Source organism: Hyperolius riggenbachi, chromosome 1 (genome assembly GCF_040937935.1).
Source record: "Hyperolius riggenbachi isolate aHypRig1 chromosome 1, aHypRig1.pri, whole genome shotgun sequence".
In the NCBI taxonomy this organism is placed as follows: Eukaryota; Metazoa; Chordata; class Amphibia; order Anura; family Hyperoliidae; genus Hyperolius; species Hyperolius riggenbachi.
The window spans coordinates 196982000-197002259 of record NC_090646.1 but is presented as its reverse complement, the minus strand read 5'-3'; the positions used below and the strand labels follow the sequence as shown (position 1 = coordinate 197002259).

General features: G+C 43.3%; 1 protein-coding gene across 1 annotated transcript in view; it reads right to left on the bottom strand.

Moving 5' to 3' along the window:
* The window catches only part of CLGN (calmegin), a 122646-nt gene extending 110385 nt beyond the window's left edge, over window positions 1-12261 (bottom strand). The window contains exons 1-2 of the mRNA XM_068279599.1: window positions 12037-12261; window positions 3086-3244 (exon numbers count right to left, since the gene is read on the bottom strand). Coding sequence (XP_068135700.1) covers window positions 3086-3235 — 150 coding nt within the window. The 5' untranslated portion in view covers window positions 3236-3244; window positions 12037-12261. The remainder of the gene's footprint in view (window positions 1-3085; window positions 3245-12036) is intronic.
* Window positions 12262-20260: the final 7999 nt, after the last annotated feature.

Genomic DNA, 20260 nt, shown 5'->3' with positions numbered 1-20260 from the left:
TTGTTTTTTCTTGTTTCTTACAGATCACAAAGTCGTGGCAAGTCTTTATTGATCGACATCACGCCTTCGAGTGTGGATGAATGTAGTTGGGGTCCTACGGAGTCTTTATTCAGTTTGTGTGGTCTGAACCGTAGTGGTGGATCATATTATTTAACGTTTTATTTATATATGTTTTTTTAAGTGTTAATTTAATAAAGTTATTTAAGGACCTCAACCTTTTTATTATTATTACTTTAATCAATAAAGATGGCCACGGCCTTTAAATGCCAGCCTGGAGTCTTATTCTTTATTTATTTAGCTATTCATCTTAGAGTGTATTACTTAACAGTGTTTGCCTACAGTCCCATGAGTGAACATTGGCGTTTATCTGGGATGTGCAGCATGTAACCCGCACAAAGTATTGTCTGTGTTTGCACAGTAATACAGAAGTCTCTAGGGACTGAGATGTTTGGAGTGTTGATGCAAGCTGAAGGCTATCCGTAAAGCCCTAATGGCATGACTTAGGTTCCATGGAGATACAGGGATTAAATATAGATCTTACTATCAGCAGAGTCACATCAGGTATCTCACATCTATGGCATCTGCCTGGGAGAGCTTCTGGAGTCTTTGAGGTGTATAATACTCCATTAAATAATCTTGTTATACTGATTCAAGTACATAACCTCATAAAAACAGGCTGAGCATCTTCCCAGTCCTCAGCACACAATGAGGACATATCATAACTCTATTTCATTTATACTTTTTTGTACTTTTGCCTGTTGCTTGATGATATTATATAAAGCATCTTTGAGCTTGCCAGATGCTGTGGCATATAATACGTACACTGAATACAGGTACAAAGTATGCTACTAGGTATATTTTTACATAGTTACATAGTTACTTTGGTTGAAAAAAGACATACGTCCATCGAGTTCAACCAGTACAAAGTACAACTCCAGCCTGCTCCCTCACATATCCCTGTTGATCATAAAATCCCTGGATTAACATCATTGGCATTACCTAGTAATTGTAGCCATGGATGTCATTCAACGCAAGGAAAGCATCTAAGCCCCCTTTAAATGCAGGTATAGAGTTTGCCATAACGACTTCCTGTGGCAATGCACAGATATTATCAGATTTAGATATTATTGTGCCAAGTACCGGTAGTACATGGAATTATTACTGGCACAGAGAAGCTCAGTAGTACAAGATAAAGACATACAGTTGTAGTACAGAAGGAGATAGTAGTAGCACAAAATACATTGAAAGCGTAAACAGTAGAGAAAAATTGCCATAGCGGGTGGGGGCACTAGATTAAGGGGGGCATGGATAAGGTTAAGGATTTGCCCAGCTTGGGCAAAGAAGGAGTTTCTATATCTGGTGGTCTTGGTGGGTAAGGACCTGTAGCAACACCCTGAAGGGAGAAGTTTGAGGTTGTGGTTGCCGGGGCGAGAGGGGTCTTTTGCTATCCTGGTGACCCTTGAGCGCAGTCTGGAGTAAAGAAGATTGAGTGTGGTAGTAGGTACCAATGATCCTTTCCGCTGCATTAATGATTCTCTGTAGCTTGTACCGGTCGCTCGTGGAGGCCCTTGCGTGCCATACAATGAAGGAGGAGGTTACTAAACTATAAGAAAGAGCTCTCTGGGGAAATGCAGATAGCAGTTTTAATTTAAAGGGGTACCATGACAAAAACTGTAAAATACCTATGTATACATACATACATATAAGATGGCCCATGTTAAAAAAAACATCCAGCTGATGGCAAAAAAAAAGAGAATTTGGTCACCATCCACAGCACAATGGCCTCGATTTACAAAGCTACTGTAAGATTGCCATACACAGGCAGAGTAACTCATATTGCCTAAATAACATAACCCTTGTTCCTAATTAACAAGAGTGTTAGGGTAACACACATTGTACAGCGCACTACACTAACAAATGCTTGCGTTACTCAGGCAACGTGGATCACGCTAGTTAGGCAACATATGCTACGCTGCCATTGGTAGTAACGATAATATTGGCATGCACTGCCTGCAGATGGCAATCTTACTGTAGCTTAGTGAATCAGGCCCAATGTAACTTAAACATGCCTACATGCCTATATTTCTGTTTCCTGACTTGGTAGATGACTAACAAACCTAAATTAAAGGACAACTGTAGTGACAAGTATACGGAGGCAGCCTTATTTATTTCCTTTTAAGCAATACGAGTTGCCTGGCTGTCCTGCTGATCATCTGTCTCTAATACTTTTAGTCATAGCCCCTGAACAAGCATGCAGTAGATCAGGCGTTTCTGAAATAATTGTCAGATCTTAAGCCCCATCTACACGATACGATTCTTTGTACGATTCGATTACGATCCTATTTACGATCCGATTAAATCCGACATGTCCGATCGGGATTCGATTCAATTTGCCATTGTTTTGCAATGGCAAATCGAATTGAATCGAATCCCGATTGGACATGTCGGATTTAATCGGATCGTAAATAGAATCGTATCATGTAGATGGGGCGTAACAAGATTAGCTGCATGATTGTTTCTGGTGTTATTTAGACAATGCTGCAGCCAAACAGATCTGCAGGGCTGCCAGGCAATTGGTATTGTTTAGAAGGATATAAATATGGCCTCCATATCCTTCTCACTTCAGTTGTCCTTTACAATTTATAGCTATAAAAGGGCTGCAGTTTCTGGTTGTACATTTCACAAGGGCATGAAGGAAGGATTCGCCTAGCTCTGACCATTGTTCTTATGATTCCTATGATCATTGAGTCTTATAAGTGCTGCTTCTTCCACCAAAGGAGGCAATGGGGCATATTCACTACATAGCAGAACGCTGGCAGTGCTGCAAGTACCTGTAAAATTGCTGTGCTTCATTTAGTGAATATGTACTAAAATTTGCTATTTTGCTCTGGTTTAAAAACACAAATTTGTACTTTGCAGTGTTCATTCAGTAGGGGGCTTTTCAGCCCCATCACAACCACTATAAAAACCTCCATTGTTCTTCATTGCATGTGTGGTTAACGTGTTTCTTCTATCACCGAGTGATATTGTTCAGTGCCAGTGCCACATACTGATAAACACAAGTGTGTGGGTGATGCTTACATACCTCCATGAATCCCCTGTTCCCCTCACTCTGGCCATCCTCTGTAGCGTCTAGCTGCTCATCATCTTCTTCATCTACATTGTCACTGACTTCTGCTACCACCAGACCAATGAGAAGAGGGACTAGACATATCCAACGCCAACCAAGCTTCATTGTGAGGCACTGAAAGTAGAGGACATAGAATAATTCCACAGCAACTACTGGTAAGATAATGCAAGATCTCCAAAGCATGTGAGCAATATTCTGATATGTGGCTGCATAAAGGTGCCAAACTTTGCTCAATTTCCAGTTAAGGGATTAAGCGTTTAACTTTATTGGGCGATCAACAACAGTATGGTTGATTGAAGGTCAATCGACAAGTGGCCCACACTCGATTCTGTGTCGATTAAAATCATGAAAACAGCAGCAGATTTCTTTACAATTGATTGATATTTTCCATACTGCCCATTTGAGTAAGTTAGTCAATTTGACCAGATATCGGCCTATTTCCAATGATCGAGCAGAATGGACCTAAATTGATTCTGCCCAAATCCGATAAAATGACCAAATCGAATGGTCAATCAAGCAGGAAAATCCAGTAATGTATAGGCACCTTTACATTCAAGTCACTGAAAAATATTTTTTAAGCTATAATGAAAATAAGGCCTATTTTCCCCGGGTGGCTTAGCTGCCTGTTTGTAGAGCAGTACAGCCGCTTGGCTGCCAGCCACAAGCGCCATTCAGATTTAATTACATGCAGCTGAATGGCAATGGTTGGTAACACCGCACGTGTCACTGCCCTACTCAGGTGCAACTTCATGGGGGGGTGGGGGCACCTGTCCAGCGCTCATGTCGAGCCCTAGCAAGCGACCAGCCAGGGAATGAGAACAGCTAACAGGCAGTAAATTCACCACCTTCTTCTGCTCGTGGAACAGAGAGATTAGGCAACAACTGGAGCCTGACTGATACTTTTATTTCATTAAATAATAATTTGGCTACCCCATGGCACAAAAATATTAAAAGAATTATTCCAAACCCAAGTATTAGGAAATTGTACATTTACCCAATTAATAGGAAATTATACATTTTTCTTAAAAAAGCAAAGTGAAGACTGAAGATTTACTGTCAGCATGATCTGTAGAAGTGTAATGATTGCACCTCTGCTTATTATAAATAATGGTGCAATGCTACCTCTATCAGCATCCAAAATAATACACAACTAATTGATGTTGATCGCTAATGAGGCTTCTCTCTGGTGACTCGAAAAGCCTCTTGAGACCGCTGAGAATGGCTTCTGTGCGCTCTCTCCAAGGGGAGAAATATATAAATTTATGGTGAGATCTTTCACCTCGTTTAAATATTCCCAAAATACCTATTCTACCTGATTACATTATTAACGTTTTACAAGTATGCATGCCACCTTTCTCCTGCCATTATTCAGTTGTACTGATCCTCAGATGTAATACATATACTGCACACTGGCATATGACAGGTGCACACAGTCCTCAGTCTGCACACAAGTCAAGATTCACCTGCTTTGAAGAAAATCGCAATCCCCTTTGCGATAGCAGCAGCTCGTCAGGTTACAGAAGATCTACATGAAAACATATGGGCAGCACAGTGGTGTATTGGGGACAGCAGTTTTGCATGTAAAGGGGCACTTCAGCGAAAAATTGCAAAATTTAAAATATGTGCAAACATATACAAATAAGAAGTACAGTTCTTCAAGAGTAAAATTAGCCATAAATTACTTTTCTCCTATAATGCTGTCACTTACAGTAGGCAGTAGAAATCTGACAGAATTGACAGGTTTTGGACTACTCCAGCTCTTCATAGGGGATTTGCAGCAAGGCTTTTATTCTTTATAAAGATATTCCCTAAAAAGGATTTAAACAATGATGCTGGCCAGCTTCCCTGCTCCCTACACAGTTTATTGCCAGTTGGACAGAGCAACTGCCATTCACTAAGTGCTTGTGAAAATAAATATATCCCTGAGAATCCCCTATAAAGAGATGGACTAGTCCAAAACCTGTCACTTCTGTCAGATTTCTACAACCTACTGTAAGTGACAGCAACATAGGAGAAAAGTAATGTATGGCTCATTTTACTCTGGAAAAAATGTACTTCTTATTTGTATATGTTTGCACATATTTAAAATTTTAGTTTTTTGCTGTAGTGCCCCTTTAAGCCCTGGGTTCCCAGTCTGAATCTGGGTCAAGACACTCTCTGCATTAAGCTTGTATGTCCTCCCCTTGAGTGCTTGAGTTTCCTCCAGGGACTCATGTGTTCTCCCACATTCCAAAAACAGAGAGAAGTTAATTGGCTTCTCCAAAATTGGCCTGAAGTGTATCTGTATCGAAAAAAAAGTTCACTGACAGTTTGCACATGCGCCCTATCACAGACTCATTTGGGCTAGTTCTGTGTTACTGCAGATGCGTGAGCCGCTTGCGCCCGCTCAGTAGCACGGACCCAACTTGGTTCAGCTTTTTCCAGCTTGAGCAGGGCCGTGCTACTGCACAGGCACAGGGCAGCCATGCTTCCGGGGTCTCATCGCTGGATTGGACTGCCTGAAGTGGCTGAGGGAAGCCTCTTCAGAATCTCATCCATTATTCAGAAGATTCAAGCAAATGATCAATTCCCACCAAAACGAGACCCATCCAGGTAGTCACAAGCAACAGCAGGACATATTACACATGGAAGTGTGTGTGCATACAGTATATATATATATATATATACTATATAACGTGGAATTGCAGCACACGCACGCTTGTCTTCATCATAATATATATCATATTATATATATATATATATATATATATATATTTTTTTTTTTATGTGTATATACACACACACAATATAGATTCATCAGATTTGCACCATCTAAAAGTTCTTTTATTAAGTAATATTGGTTAAAACATAATAAAAATTGTGGGTATCTGTAGGTAGATGACGCACAGGCGTTTCGGGCTGCCTCAGTCCTTTTTCAAATCATGACAGACCCACGGGTCTGTCATGATTTGAAAAAGGACTGAGGCAGCCCGAAACGCCTGTGCGTCATCTACCTACAGATACCCACAATTTTTATTATGTTTTAACCAATATTACTTAATAAAAGAACTTTTAGATGGTGCAAATCTGATGAATCTATATTGCTGTGTCTTGTGACTCCAAAGACGATTCCTGCACATCTACTGTAATCCATTGGTGCGGTGACGACTGTGGATTTTATATACACACACACACACACAGTACTTCCTGGTCAGACATTATCAATGTTTATGTGGGCCTGATGATAAGTCGTTGACTCGAAACAAGGTTGCATAATACTCTACAATTTTATGCAGCCCATCACATTTTATAAGACCTTGATTATTTATTTTTGTAAATTTTGGCTCCGATAGCTGATCATAAATCAACTTTTACCAATTTTGTATTGAAAACTTTAAGATATAAATGAAGAGATTGGATTGAATTTTCTTAAATCGGTTTCGTAATTGCTACATTTTATTTATTTAAGTATTTATATAGCGCTGACTTATTACGCAGCGCTGTACAGAGTATTTATTGTTTTGTCACTAACTGTCCCTCAGAGGGGCTCACAATCTAATCCCTACCACAGTCATATGTCTATATATATATATATATATATATATATATGTATCATGTAGTGCATGTATCATAGTATAGGGCCCATTTTAGGGGGAAGCCAATTAACTTATCTGTATGTTTTTGAGATGTTGGAGGAAACCAGATTTCCTGGAGGAAACCCACACAGACACGGGGAGAACATACAAACTCCTAGCAGATGTTGACCTGGCTTTGATTCGAACAGGGGACCCAGCGCTGCAAGGCGAGAGCGCTAACCACTACGCCACCGTGCTGCCCATGATACAAATATCCTTTGGTTGCAAAGAAGATTATGGAAGGTGTGATAGGACACCACTAAGAATATTGTGATACTCCCAATCAGGGGCGTAACTAAAAATCACTGGGCCCCCCGGCAAAACTTTGGATGGGGCCCCCTCCCGCCAAAGGAGGGGTAGAACAGCGCTGTACACAAGACCCTGTTGAATGCTGCATAGGGACTGTTTACAAATCTTTGTCTGCAAAACTTTGTATGATTCATTATCAGTGGCAGAGTAGATGCAGTCATTAGAACAATTATGCAGTGAGCAGAAAGTTCTTTCTCTCCTTGCCCTTAGTTGTCAGTCTTTCAGGACTGGGCCCCCTGTGGCTTATGGGCCCCTCTGCGGCTGCATCCCTTGCAGGGTCTATTGTTACGCCCCTGCTCCCAATTTTGGTATTTACTAAGTAGAATTGAGTAGCCATGTTCCCTTTGATACAAATCTGTTAGTAGTCTTATGCCCCAGAGTTATCAGAATTAAGTAACCATGGGCCCCTAGGTAAAAGAGTTAAGAATTCATGTACCCCTAATATCAGTAATAAGATTTTTGTCTTTCATTTGTGTGCCACCTTTAGGAGACTGATGGCCACCATATTTTAAAATTAGGTAGCCATGTACCCCCCAGAAACTAGGATTAAGTAGCTCCCCAATAAAATAACAAAGTAGTCGCATGCTCTACAGCAGGTATGCCAAACCCGGTCCTACGAGGGCCGAGATCCTCACACATTTTTGATACAGCTCAAATAAATTGATGGGTCTGAATCAGGAAAGGTGTGGGGTGTGGTCCATCGGGAAGAACACATTCCTGTTTCTCAGTCCATCCTAAACACTGGCATGGATCTGGCCCTCCAGGCCTGGAGTTCGACACGTGTGTGCTATATGCTCCCTTTCTCACTGCATATCTCGCCCGTGAAACACGTTGCATAATACTTTGTGGAGTGTATCAATAAAAATTGTTGTGTTATAACCTAACACGTACCTTTACTGTGTCCTTTGGAGTGGAAAAGGGCCCACCCCCACCACTTCCATGAATTAAAAGTTTTATCTGATTTTATGCTTTTGGCGCCTCTGATAACCTTGATGCTACACTGCTCCACCCTGGGTGGCAGGGCGGAAATACTCCTATTTCTTCCAAACCACAGAGAGCGACTTCTTAACCCCCCTGGCGGTTTGCAAAAAATCCGCCAGGGGGCAGCAAATCTTTTTTTTTTATTTTTTTCATGTAGCGAGACAGATAGCCGCTGCTCAGCGGCATCCCCCCCAGCCCCTCCGATCGCCTCCGGCGATCGGAGATCAGGAGATCCCGTTCAAAGAACGGGATCTCCTGGAGGGCTTCCCCCGTCGCCATGGCGACGGGCGGGATGACGTCACCGACGTCATCGACGTCGTGACGTCAGAGGGGACTCCGATCTGCCCCATAGCGCTGCCTGGCACTGATTGGCCAGGCAGCGCACGGGGTCTAGGGGGGGGGGGCGGCCGCGGCGAGAGGAATTGCGGCGGATCGGCGGGTAGCGGCGGCGATCAGATGCTACACGCAGCTAGCAAAGTGCTAGCTGCGTGTAGCAAAAAAAAAATTATGCAAATCGGCCCAGCGGGGCCTGAACGGTGCCTCCCGGCGGCATAGCCCGTGCTCAGCACGGGCTTACCGCCAGGGAGGTTAATCCTGAGTGGGGACAGGCTTGTTCTCCCCACCTGTCTTCACAGTGGTTGCCTAAGTGGTAACCCTGGTTTGTGAGTACCCCTTTACTTACTCCTCAATTACTGATATTTTACTATGACCCAATTCCCAATTTAACCCTACTCTCACACAGCACCCTTCCTCTACCGATGCCTAACCCTAAGACCGTAACACCCCCCACCACCCCTGGTGGTGTCTAACCTTAATACTTGTCACCCCCCACCCCCCCCCCCCAAATTTTTTATCAAGCACCCCGGGTGCCCAAAATACCGCTTATAGCCGCAAATCTCGGCTTTTAACATTGCGGACTATGATGGCGTGTCTTTACTTGCTTGTTAATATACTTGCAATGCACATAACCAAATTGCTGAGATTTTTTTTTTCTTGAAGGGGGTGGGGGGGGGGTTCTGTGAAAAGTGTTACACTTTCAGAATCAAAAAATGTATTTTGTGAGCATAGTCTGTATATTTGCAGAACTATTTGGTCAGTATGTATGTATGTATGTACAGTATGAACACACATGCTTACTCTCCACTATAATAAGTGGAATAGGCCTGACCCTGCTAGCTTCTGTCTGTGTATTGCTTCAGTGTTGCCCAGCAGCAGTCCCCCCCATGGGTTTGCTACCATCCCCAGCAACTGTAGACATCCTTTTACAGGTGCTCACTGCTCACTGACATGCACTAGTATATAGAGAGACCGACACTTGTTCAGAAATATTATTCAGAAGATAAAACAACACAAAGACAATCTGGGGTCTATTTAAAGTACATCTGGGCTGAGAGGGATATGGAGGCTGCCATATTTATTTCCTTCTAAACTATACCAGTTACCTGGTTGTTCTGCTGATCTCTTTGGCTGCAATAGTGTCTGAATCCCACACCTGAAACAAGCATGCAGCAAACCCAGTCAGACTTCATTCAGCAACACTTGATTGACAGGGTTTTTTAGGATCTATGGCTAAAAGTATTAGAGACAGAGGCTCAGGTGGAAAGTCAGGCAATCTGCGTTGTTTAAAGGAAACAAATATGTCAGACTCCATATCCCTCTCAGTTCAGGCGTGCTGTAAGTCAAAAAGCTCAATGGCAGATCTATAAAAAAATAAGTCCTAATGAGTAACCGACCCCATGTGTATTATGCTAATTGCTGAACATAATTATGTAATGCTCACTTTGGATCTTGTTTGTATTGCAGTTTGTGTATGGCACAATACTGGAGACTTGGCTGGTCTGTGAGAGGTACCTAGACTCACAGACATATGAAATAAGGAACCCAAAGTATATACAGTATTATAAGGCTTCTTTCACACTAATTCACTGCATTGGACTATATAAATCGCGTAGCTAAGCAAACGTAGAGCCATGGAATAATGAGGGACATGGGAATCAGTAACTGGCAGTACACTGCTGCACCTGGGCCCTATTACTATGGTGTAGGTCTGCTAAGGTTGGAGTAAACTCAAACACATCAATGATCCAGCAAAACTGAAGTCATTTTTTTTCATTGCATGCTATTTGGAGGGCAACATTTGCCAACCTTGCCTGGCTAATAGTGTGGTTTAGTAATTAAATGGTTTGTGACTACAGTTATGTGATGTTAACTATGGTCAAAAAAGGGCTTTCTAATTGAAGCGGTGCTAGAATTTCGTATATATAACTTGTCGGTATGGTAACAATAAACAGACTATGTTCTGATATAATTAGGTGAGGAGTACAAACTTTTAGGCTAGGTTCACAGGAGTGCCTTGCAGTGTGGCATAATTGCCGCATTCTAATGTGGTTTGCCGAACTGTAATGAACTACGTATGCAACGTTTACGGCGGGTGCAATATATTGGCATGCGGCATCGTAACATGGTAACCGCTTCCGGATCGCCGTAAATTAAATCTACACCCTGTTTATGGCTGCTTATTCCTGCCAGGGCGTAGGTTTCAATCGCCACGCCACACAGACCCGCGCTACCGCCGACCACAGGGTCAGGAGCCAATGAATTCGGCTCCTGACCAGCTCAAAGAGCTCTGCCGCCATAGCGACGACAAAGCGAGTGCCTGCAGCGACAGGTGAGCAGCGTGAAGGGTGAGAGTGGTGGATCCGTGCAGCGAGACATCGGTAGGCCCGTTTTTTGGTACCAGCAGTCTCTGGTTCTTAAAGAGGCCAAAGACTGCTGGCAAGCAAGTGGTAAAACCATTTAAAAACAGAAATAATAAACCTCGTTGGCCATACTTATCAAGAATATATATATATATATATATATATATATATATATATATATATATATACATATATATATATATATATATATATATATATATACATACATATATATATACATACATATATACACATACTGTATATCATATCCACTGTTCAATCAGAACTGTTTTAATTTTAGAGCCTGGATTCAACGTGCATAAAATATAAAATAAGAAGACAATGAAGCCTATAGATCCAAGAATGTGCTTAGTGCATACAGTAAAAAAAACATTCTGCGCAAAAGGGAAATCACCAAAAAACAACTGCATAAAATACATTACAACCTTAACCCACTAAAGTGCATATCTAAATGGAGCAGCATACAAATGTTCTAGAGTAGACGGTAGAGCAATGGAGTGCGGAATACAGCGATACTACACCGGGTCCGTAGTGAAGTGAATGCCATGTTTGTAGTTAGCAGCCAGGAAGGAGGAAGTCTGGGAAACATCCCGAGGATAGCCCCACAAGTATAGTGGAAGTCCACACCTGCTTTATCAAGGGCTCATAGTACAGTAAGTGAAGCATACTTTCTCATTGACTGTTTGCTTCATTGAAGGCGACAACACGTGGATAACGTGCGGCGCCACTTTCCCGATCCGTTGCGTTCCTGCTGTTACAGGGAACGCAATGCCCACTGCCTTTTCTAAACCTAGCCTTTCCACCTTGTAGCAGGCAAAAATAAATACAGTCCATCTTTGCTTCTCTCCCCCAGTATTTAAACACTGTGCTCAGGCCTCCTGTCAGTAATAAATCCCCAGTGTAATATTGTCAGGCCACTAACAACAAAAAAACGAAATGGGACAAAATGTTACTATGTCAAAGGTCACAAAGACCTAATTATTGGAAGGGAAAGTATATATATATATATATATATATATATATATATATATATATATATATATATATCTATGACAGATAAATCTAGTGGAATAGCAATAGCAGGCCCACAGTCCGTGTACATCAGAGACAGGCCAGTGGCAAGCTTAAGGCAGCAGCCAGCGCTGGTAGTGAGACACCGGGACATGGCAGTGATGGAAGGGAATGGTCCTCTGGAGGGGATGGCAGATGAGGAGGAGGAGGGGGGAACAGGTTGAGGATGGATAGCACACAGCAATGATGCTGGCAGCCGGTATATACTCACTGCAGGAAGGAGGCAGGGAAGATGCAAGGCTCCTGTAATCTCCAGCAACAACAATAATGATTCGGGGACGGTAGGAGGGATCCTGCTGGCTGAGTGAGACGAGCTGCCCGTGTAATCCTCCTCCTCAGTCTCTGGGCGGGGGGATGGCTGTGCAGGGGGAGGAGGCAAAAATTACAGCTTCTCTCTGCTGGGGTCTTCCAGGGAATCACACTGACGTATGCCAGCTATAAAGCCTTCCTCATCACCAGTGACTCGGGATGCAGCATCTTCTGAAAATCAAATCAAAGCATATATATGTTCAACTGCAAAGCCCACTAGCAGCGCAGAGTAATACTGTGTCTAGCATGCACTCTTGTACAGCCACATTTTTAAACACCTGCATATGGTTTCATGTAATCCAAGGTGAAAGCAAATGCGGTGAAAATGATCAGCAGATTAAGTTTCAGAATTCGATCTCTGGCAAAATATGTAAAGCAGAGGCATAACTGCTAATCACAGAGCCCCACAGCAACATGTCAATGGGAACCTCCATTCCCTCTCCCCGGAATTTGAATTACCCCTACCCATGAATATCACAAAAGCACCCAGGATGGAACGCATAGGGTTCATCAGGTGACCAGCACTACTAATCAAAAATGCAGTTTCTCAAATCCAAACAGCATTTTTACATTTTTTTTTATACTGTAAATTTTATACTGTAAATGTGTACGGGACACATAAAAATGGCGCACAGCACAGGGGCAATAGAAATGGCGCCGCATTGACTTAAAATATATCGATATTTAGCGTTATAAGTGTTAAAAAATGGCGCATGCAATGTACCTTACACTTATATTGCTAAGTCTAAAAAAAATGCAGCAGGCTACTGTGGGGGGGGGGTGAGGGGCGTTGAGGCAGCAGGACACTGGAGAGAGTAGGACCAGGGAGGATGTGTGCATATGCATACATTACCTTGTCCCGGCCGGCGATCGCTCCTTCACTTCTGTTTGCTGTAGTCCTGCATCCAGCCAATCACCATGTGGCTTCAGTCCCCACATGGCGATTGGCTGGATGCAGGACTACAGCGAACTAACTAGGAAGTAAAGGAGCAATTTCCGGCCGGGACAAGGTAGTGTATGTACATTAAACGGTAAATAACTTTTTATTATGTAACCCGATTTATCCTTTAGTGTTCAGCCTCCGCTGAGAGGAATCCTCCAGACATGGACTGGAATTATTTGTAACCTAACAATGGTCAACTGGTAACTTCACTCAACCAGTATAACTCTCAACACAAATATACACTTTCCTTGCACATCACAGGTCAAAAATACAATCTTCTCCTCTTCACAGCCGATGCACCGCTAGAAGCTGCAGGATAAAAAGGTTAGGTTACACAGATACTTTTATACATAAATTGAGCTACAACAGATCTTCTTTTACAATCAACCACTTTTCAATACAACACCTTTGATCACAGTACCATTCATTGAGGCATAGGGGCTTGGGCAGGGGCAGGTCTACTGAGCAATTCAGTTCCAATTCAGTCTCAGTCCCTTGCTGCCAAGTCCAAGCTATATTGCTCAGCAAAACATTAGGGAACTCGTGACGCTCTTTACTATGGTACTGAAGTAATTTCCACAGTTCATTGGTTGGCAATATGGCATCCACATGAATGTTCACTTTACTCAGAAAATCTCTTAAACTTTTGCTCTATTCGCTGTACTTCTCAAATCACTGTACTCTTAGGCACCACTTGTTTGGATAGGGCTTCCCAAAATAATAAAATAAAGAATCAAATAATCAAAAAGGGGTTAGAGAAATAAAAATTTATAAAATAAACAAACAAATTGACCAATGCACCCAGCTATAGCATCAATCTCTCATTTGTTATACTGTTTGAACTTTATGCTGAATAAGCTCTAACTTTTTGTGTTGCAAAACTTGAATCTCTAACTTTGTTGACTTTATATTTGTCAGATGCTGCTTCATTTTTTTTGTAACAACTCTCTCAACATCACTGGATACAAAGCAGCTCCAGCACCACTCCTTTCTTTCACTGCTGACAGGTTAACAAATCTGTTTTTGTTTCACTGACAGGTTCTCTTTAGTTCAAAGGCTCTTGCTCTCTCTGTCTCGCTTAAGGTGGCCATACACTGGTCGATTTGCCATCAGATTCGACCAACAGATAGATCCCTCTCTGATCGAATCTGATCAGAGAGGGATCGTATGGCCACCTTTAATGCAAACAGATTGTGAATCGATTTCAGCCTGAAACCGATCACAATCTGTGGAGCTGCCCCCCCCCCCCCCCGCATACATTACCTGTTCCAGCCGGCGCGAGTCCCCGCTGTCTTCTTCTCCGCTCCGGCTACTGAATTTCCTGTCCAGGGGAAGTTTAAACAGTAGAGGGCGCTCTACCGTTTAAACTTCCTGCCGGGACAGGAAGTTCTGTGTAGCTCTGGAGCCCGAAGCGGAGAAGAAGACCAGGGACTCGCACCGGCTGGAACAGATAATGTATTACCGCTGTATTGCGTCGGTCGTCGGGCATTCGAACGACGCACTCCCGACCCGCCGGCGACCGAGAAAAATCTTCCGCACGGATGGGTTGACGGGAACGTTCGATTTCGGATGGAAATCGATCATTCTGTCAGCGGTGTGCGCGGCGATTTCACAGCCGTTTCGATCACTGATCGAAACGGCTGTATATCGTCTGGAAAATCGTTAGGTGTATGGGCCCCTTTAGGCCTTGTACAAAATATCACTTTGGTTCACTTCTCACATCAGGCTTTTAGTAAACAACTTAAGAACAAATAAACTGATGAACTGATCAAATGATCAACTAATGACTTAGGAACTGAGCAGGCCGATAGGCATATATCTCTGGGTCAGTGACACTGCTTGCGGCTGAGCTATATATCTCTGAGGGGTCTGAGCAAGGCCTTTCGCTTTCTGGCAAAGTTCTCTCACACTTAGTATAACCGATCACAGTTCTTTTTCCCTTGACCACCACACTCCATAGTACAAATGACAGTCTTGTCCTCACAAGGCCACTGCTTCTTTAAGGCTTTTATTAAACAGGCAGATTCTTGTCTCACCACTTTAATCAGGGGATACCACTCAGTATGCTGGGGTAACTGTCACTCTCTTCTGACAATCTCCACTGATCACAACCTGTGGCTGGATGCTGGCTCAATGCCTATACTCATTTGCCAAGCGGGTCTCTCTCCTCTTATGCGCTCTGCTCTGTCCTGCTGTAGCTCCAAGTAGCCTCCGATCGCTGCTGCACTCTCTGTGGCCCCTGCTTCTCTCCTGGGTGGTCTAGTTGCTGCAGCAGGGCCCCCGCTGGACTCATGGGGTGGTTGCTGCGGCACCTTTGCTGGCCTCCGGCTCCCTCGCTCACCGCCGCCTATCTCCCTCTCTGATGGAAACTGGTTAAAACCAGTTCCCTCTGGCTGTGTATCGCGCGCTCTGCTCCGCTCTGGCTCACGTGGAGCTTCCAGACATTCCCCTTTCTGTTATGCAGTCGCCTTAGCAACCAGTGTATGCGACTATCTGCCCGCTCAGGCCTATCTAGATGTGCCGTTTTAGTTCCACAATGCTAATCTCCAAGGTGAATTTTAGCCTTACATGCTAAGTTTACCTTACACATGCAAATACATTTACACAGTACATTACTCAATTTTAAAGGGTTACAATGATACATTTATCGGCGGAACGGTGCACCATTTTTCACCCTGCGCCATTTTTAAATGCATTTCTTGGGCTGTTCGGGGGCTCTGGTGTGCTTAACTTGCTGGGCGTTCGGATTCCCGTGGCCGCAGGGTTTTTTTCGCCCGATTTTTTTTTTTTTTTTTTTTTTATCATGTAGCTAGCCTTGCACTAGCTACATGATTCTACCCTTCCTGCTCCCTCCCACCCTTCTGATCTCTGGCGGCAATCACGCCCATAAGGAAATCCTGTTCTTAGTGATTTCCTTTAGGGCTTCCCTCTTTGCCATGGCGACAGAGTGCAGTCATCGACGTTGTGACGTCACAGGGACTCCCGATCCACCCCAAAGCGCAGCCTGGCAGCGATTGGCCAGGCTGTGCACGAGGTCTGCGGGGGGGGGGGGGGGGCCCTCTTTTGCATCGGGTAGCGGATCGGCGGCGATCGGAGCAAACACGCAGCTAGCAAAGTGCTAGCTGCGTGTTTGAAAAAAAAAAAATCATCAAAATCGGCCCACCAGGGCCTGAGCGGTGCCCTCTAGTGTCTCTGGACGAGCTCAGCTCGTCCAGAACACTAGAGAGGTTAAAGGACTTCCAAGGTGAAAAAAAACAACTAGTTTTTACCCACCTGGGGATTCTCTCAGCCCCTCGCCACAGCCCCAGTCCTCCTCTGTGTCCCTGCTGACTCCCCGCAATGATGGCAATAGCAATTGCCCCATTTTATTGCCCAAGGAAGCGAGTTCAAACCTGCGAAATGCATGACATTTTTGGAGTACCTTGAATAAATTATTATATAACGACTGTTGGTGTCTTGTTGGAGGAGGTAAATCCATCACTACTCCCTCTTTTTAAACTGATTTAAAACACGTTTATTCTACTTTGGTGCCTCTGTTATACCGTTTAGTATATCGTCTAGTCCAGTGTTTCAACATTTTATTGGTATGTACCCCTTTTAAAGCCCTGCACTCACCAAGTACCCCCTAGCATAGTAAACATTATCACAAGTACCCTTTAAATGTATAAGTAATCGTAGTACATGATAATTGGTTCTAACACATTTCCAGGCATTTACCATTGCTTTTAATTAGCTAAACTAAGTTGGTGTTTAAATAAGATTTATCATTTTCTAAAACTCTAAATTTGTTATTCTTGGTTAAGTATAGCCAGCCCAAGTACCCCCTGGAACCCTCAGAAGTAACCCCTGGGGTACGCGTACCACACGTTGAGAACTACGTCTAGTCCACCCTTGGTGGAGGGGTGTTGCCCCATTTTTCCGATCTAAAGAGCGACTTCTTAACCTGAGTGGGGTCAGGTCTAATCTCCCCACCTGCCATTACAGTGGTTGCCTTTGTGGTAACCCTGTTTTGTGAGTATAAATAGATTACTGATATTTTGGTATTGTGAGTATAAATATATTATTACTGATATTCTGGTATCAAGACTTACTACTCTATATTGGGCTGTGTCCCTTTATCTGTTTGATGAATTGAAGCCCATGTCTGTTGCATTTCAAATAATTTTGCATGTCGACTCACTGCCCACACAATTCTATGTGCCTTTTAATATCTCTGCGTTGTACCGGATTGCACTATTCTAACTTGCTGCATGTATGCTTTGAATGAACGTGTGTTACAATGCATGCAGTGTCCATGGCAGTTTACTCAAATTATAAGGCATACGCTATGCAATGCGCACAGTGTGAATCCACCCTTAAAAGACAGGTGCGAGAAGGAAAAAAAAAACAAGATCTACTTACCTGGGGCTTCTGCCGGACCCTGGAAGCCTATCTGTTCATTGCCGCAGCTCCAGTGTCCTAGGATTCCCTCCTCGCCAGGTCGGCATTATCTGCACCTGCGCAGAACGCTCCAGGCCACGTGAGCACGATCGCAAGCATCGCAGCCACATGGTGGTGCAGAAGATGCTGACCTAGCGTGGGGATTCCGGGACACCAGAGCTGCGGTGAGGAAACAGATAGGCTGCCAGGGACTGGAGGGAGCCCCAAGTAAGTAGATCAGCCATTATAGCCGAACTTGTGAACTAAGAATTTACGATACCTCTGGGTCAATCCTAATCCCAGGTCTGTGAGCATGGAGTAAACAAGGATCCTTATCTCAGCTAACAACCTCTAACCCCATTTAGATGTTCTGTTTGAATTAAGGCATCTTAAAGACATGTATTTATGCTTGAAAAAAAATATCTGTTTTCCCTATTGATGTTGCATGTATATAGCTGTCTGTACCACCAGCTTGCAAGCAAACAGGATTGAAGCACAATGAAGGCTGCAAGACCGAAAGCTTGCTTATTTTTATTCATTTTTAGTTCGCCAATAAATGGTATCATCCGGATTTAAAACTTCTTGCTTAAAAGGGAGATGTAATCACATTGACTACATTTCCCAGCATGCATTGCTTGGACCGAACCTGTGTGACATCACCATGGGTACTTAAAGGGAACCTGAAGTGAGGGGATTATGGAGGGTGCCATAATTATTTACAATTTAACACTACACATTACCTGGCTATCCTGCCGATCCTCAGCCTCTAATACTTTTAGTCATAGATCCTGAACAAGCAGCAGACAGATCAGGGGTTTCTGACATTCATATCATTATTGTCAGATCTGACAAAATTAGCCACATGCTCGTTTCTGGTGTGATTCAGACAATACTGAAGCCAAATAGATCAGCAGGGCTGCCAGGCAACTGGTATTGGTTTCAAGGAAATAAATATGGCTGCTTCCATATCCTTCTCACTTCAGATTCCCTTTAAAACTGAGGACAGGGACCTTTGTATTCAAGTCATTACTTGCTGCCTTCGTAAAAGGAGATACGTTTGATAAGTCTGTTGAACGAGTACCCAGGTGCTTAGTTTGCTTAAATGACTGATATAATGAAGATATACAGTGGGCTGCAAAAGTATTCGGCTCCCTTGAAGTTTTCTACATTTTGTCATATTACTGCCACAAACAATCAATTTTATTGGAATTCCACATGAAAGACCAACACAAAGTGGTGTACACATGAGAAGTGGAACGCAAATCATACACGATTCAAAACATTTTTTACAAATAACTGCAAAGTGGTGTGTGCATAATTATTCGGCCCCCTTTGATCTGAGTGCAGTCAGTTGCTTATAGAGATTGCCTGATGAGTGCGAATGACTAAATAGAGTGCACCTGTGTGTAATCTAATGTCAGTACAAATACAGCTGCTCTGTGATGGCCCCAGAAGTTGTCTAAGAGAATATTGGGAGCAACAACACCGTGAAGTCCAAACAATACGCCAGACAGGTCAGGGATAAAGTTATTGAGAAAGTTAAAGCAGGCTTAGGCTACAAAAAGATTTCCAAAGCCTTGAATATCCCACGGAGCACTGTTCAAGCGATCATTCAGAAATGGGAGTATGGCACAACTGTAAACCTACCAAGACAAGGCCATCCACCTAAACTCACAGGCCGAACAAGAAGAGCGCTAATCAGAAATGCAGTCAAGAGGCCCATGGTGACTCTGGACGAGCTGCAGAGATCTACAGCTCAGGTGGGAGACTCTGTCCATAGGACAACTATTAGTCATGCACTGTGCAAAGTTGGCCTTTATGGAAGAGTGGCAAGAAGAAAGGCATTGTTAACAGAAAGCATGAGAAGTCCCGTTTGCAGTTTGCCACAAGCCATGTGGGGGACACAGCAACCATGTGGAAGAAGGTGCTCTGGTCAGATTAGACCAAAATGGAACTTTTTGGCCAAAATGGAAAACGCTATGTGTGGGGGAAAACTAACACTGCACATCACTCTGAACACACCATCCCCACTGTCAAGTATGGTGGTGGCAGCATCATGCTCGGGGGGTGCATCTCTTCAGCAGGGACAGGGAAGCTGGTCAGAGTTGATGGGAAGATGGATGGAGCCAAATACAGGGCAAACTTGGAAGAAAACCTCTTGGAGACTGCAAAAGACTTGAGACTGGGGCGGAAGTTCACCTTCCAGCAGGACAATGACTCTAAACATAAAGCCAGGGCAACAATGGAATGGTTTAAAACAAAACATATCTATGTGTTAGAATGGCCCAGTCAAAGTCCAGCTCTAAATCCAATCGAGAATCTGTGGCAAGATCTGAAAACTGCTGCTCACAAACGCTGTCCATCTAATCTGACTGAGCTGGAGCGGTTTTGCAAAGAAGAATGGGCAAGGATTTCAGTCTCTAGATGTGCAAAGCTGGTAGACATATACCCTAAAAGACTGGCAGCTGTAATTGCAGCAAAAGGTGGTTCTACAAAGTAGTAACTCAGGGGGCCGAATAATTATGCACACCCCACTTTGCAGTTATTGATTTGTAAAAAAAAAATTTGTAATGATGTATGATTTTCGATCCACTTCTCACGTGTGCACCACTTTGTATTGGTCTTTCACATGGAATTCCATTAAAATTGATGCATGTTTGTAGCAGCAATGTGACAAAGTGTGGAAAACTTCAAGGGGGCCGAATACTTTTGCAACCCATTGTAAATAGAATGAGTGAAAGGAGTTTTTTTTTTTTTTTTTTTA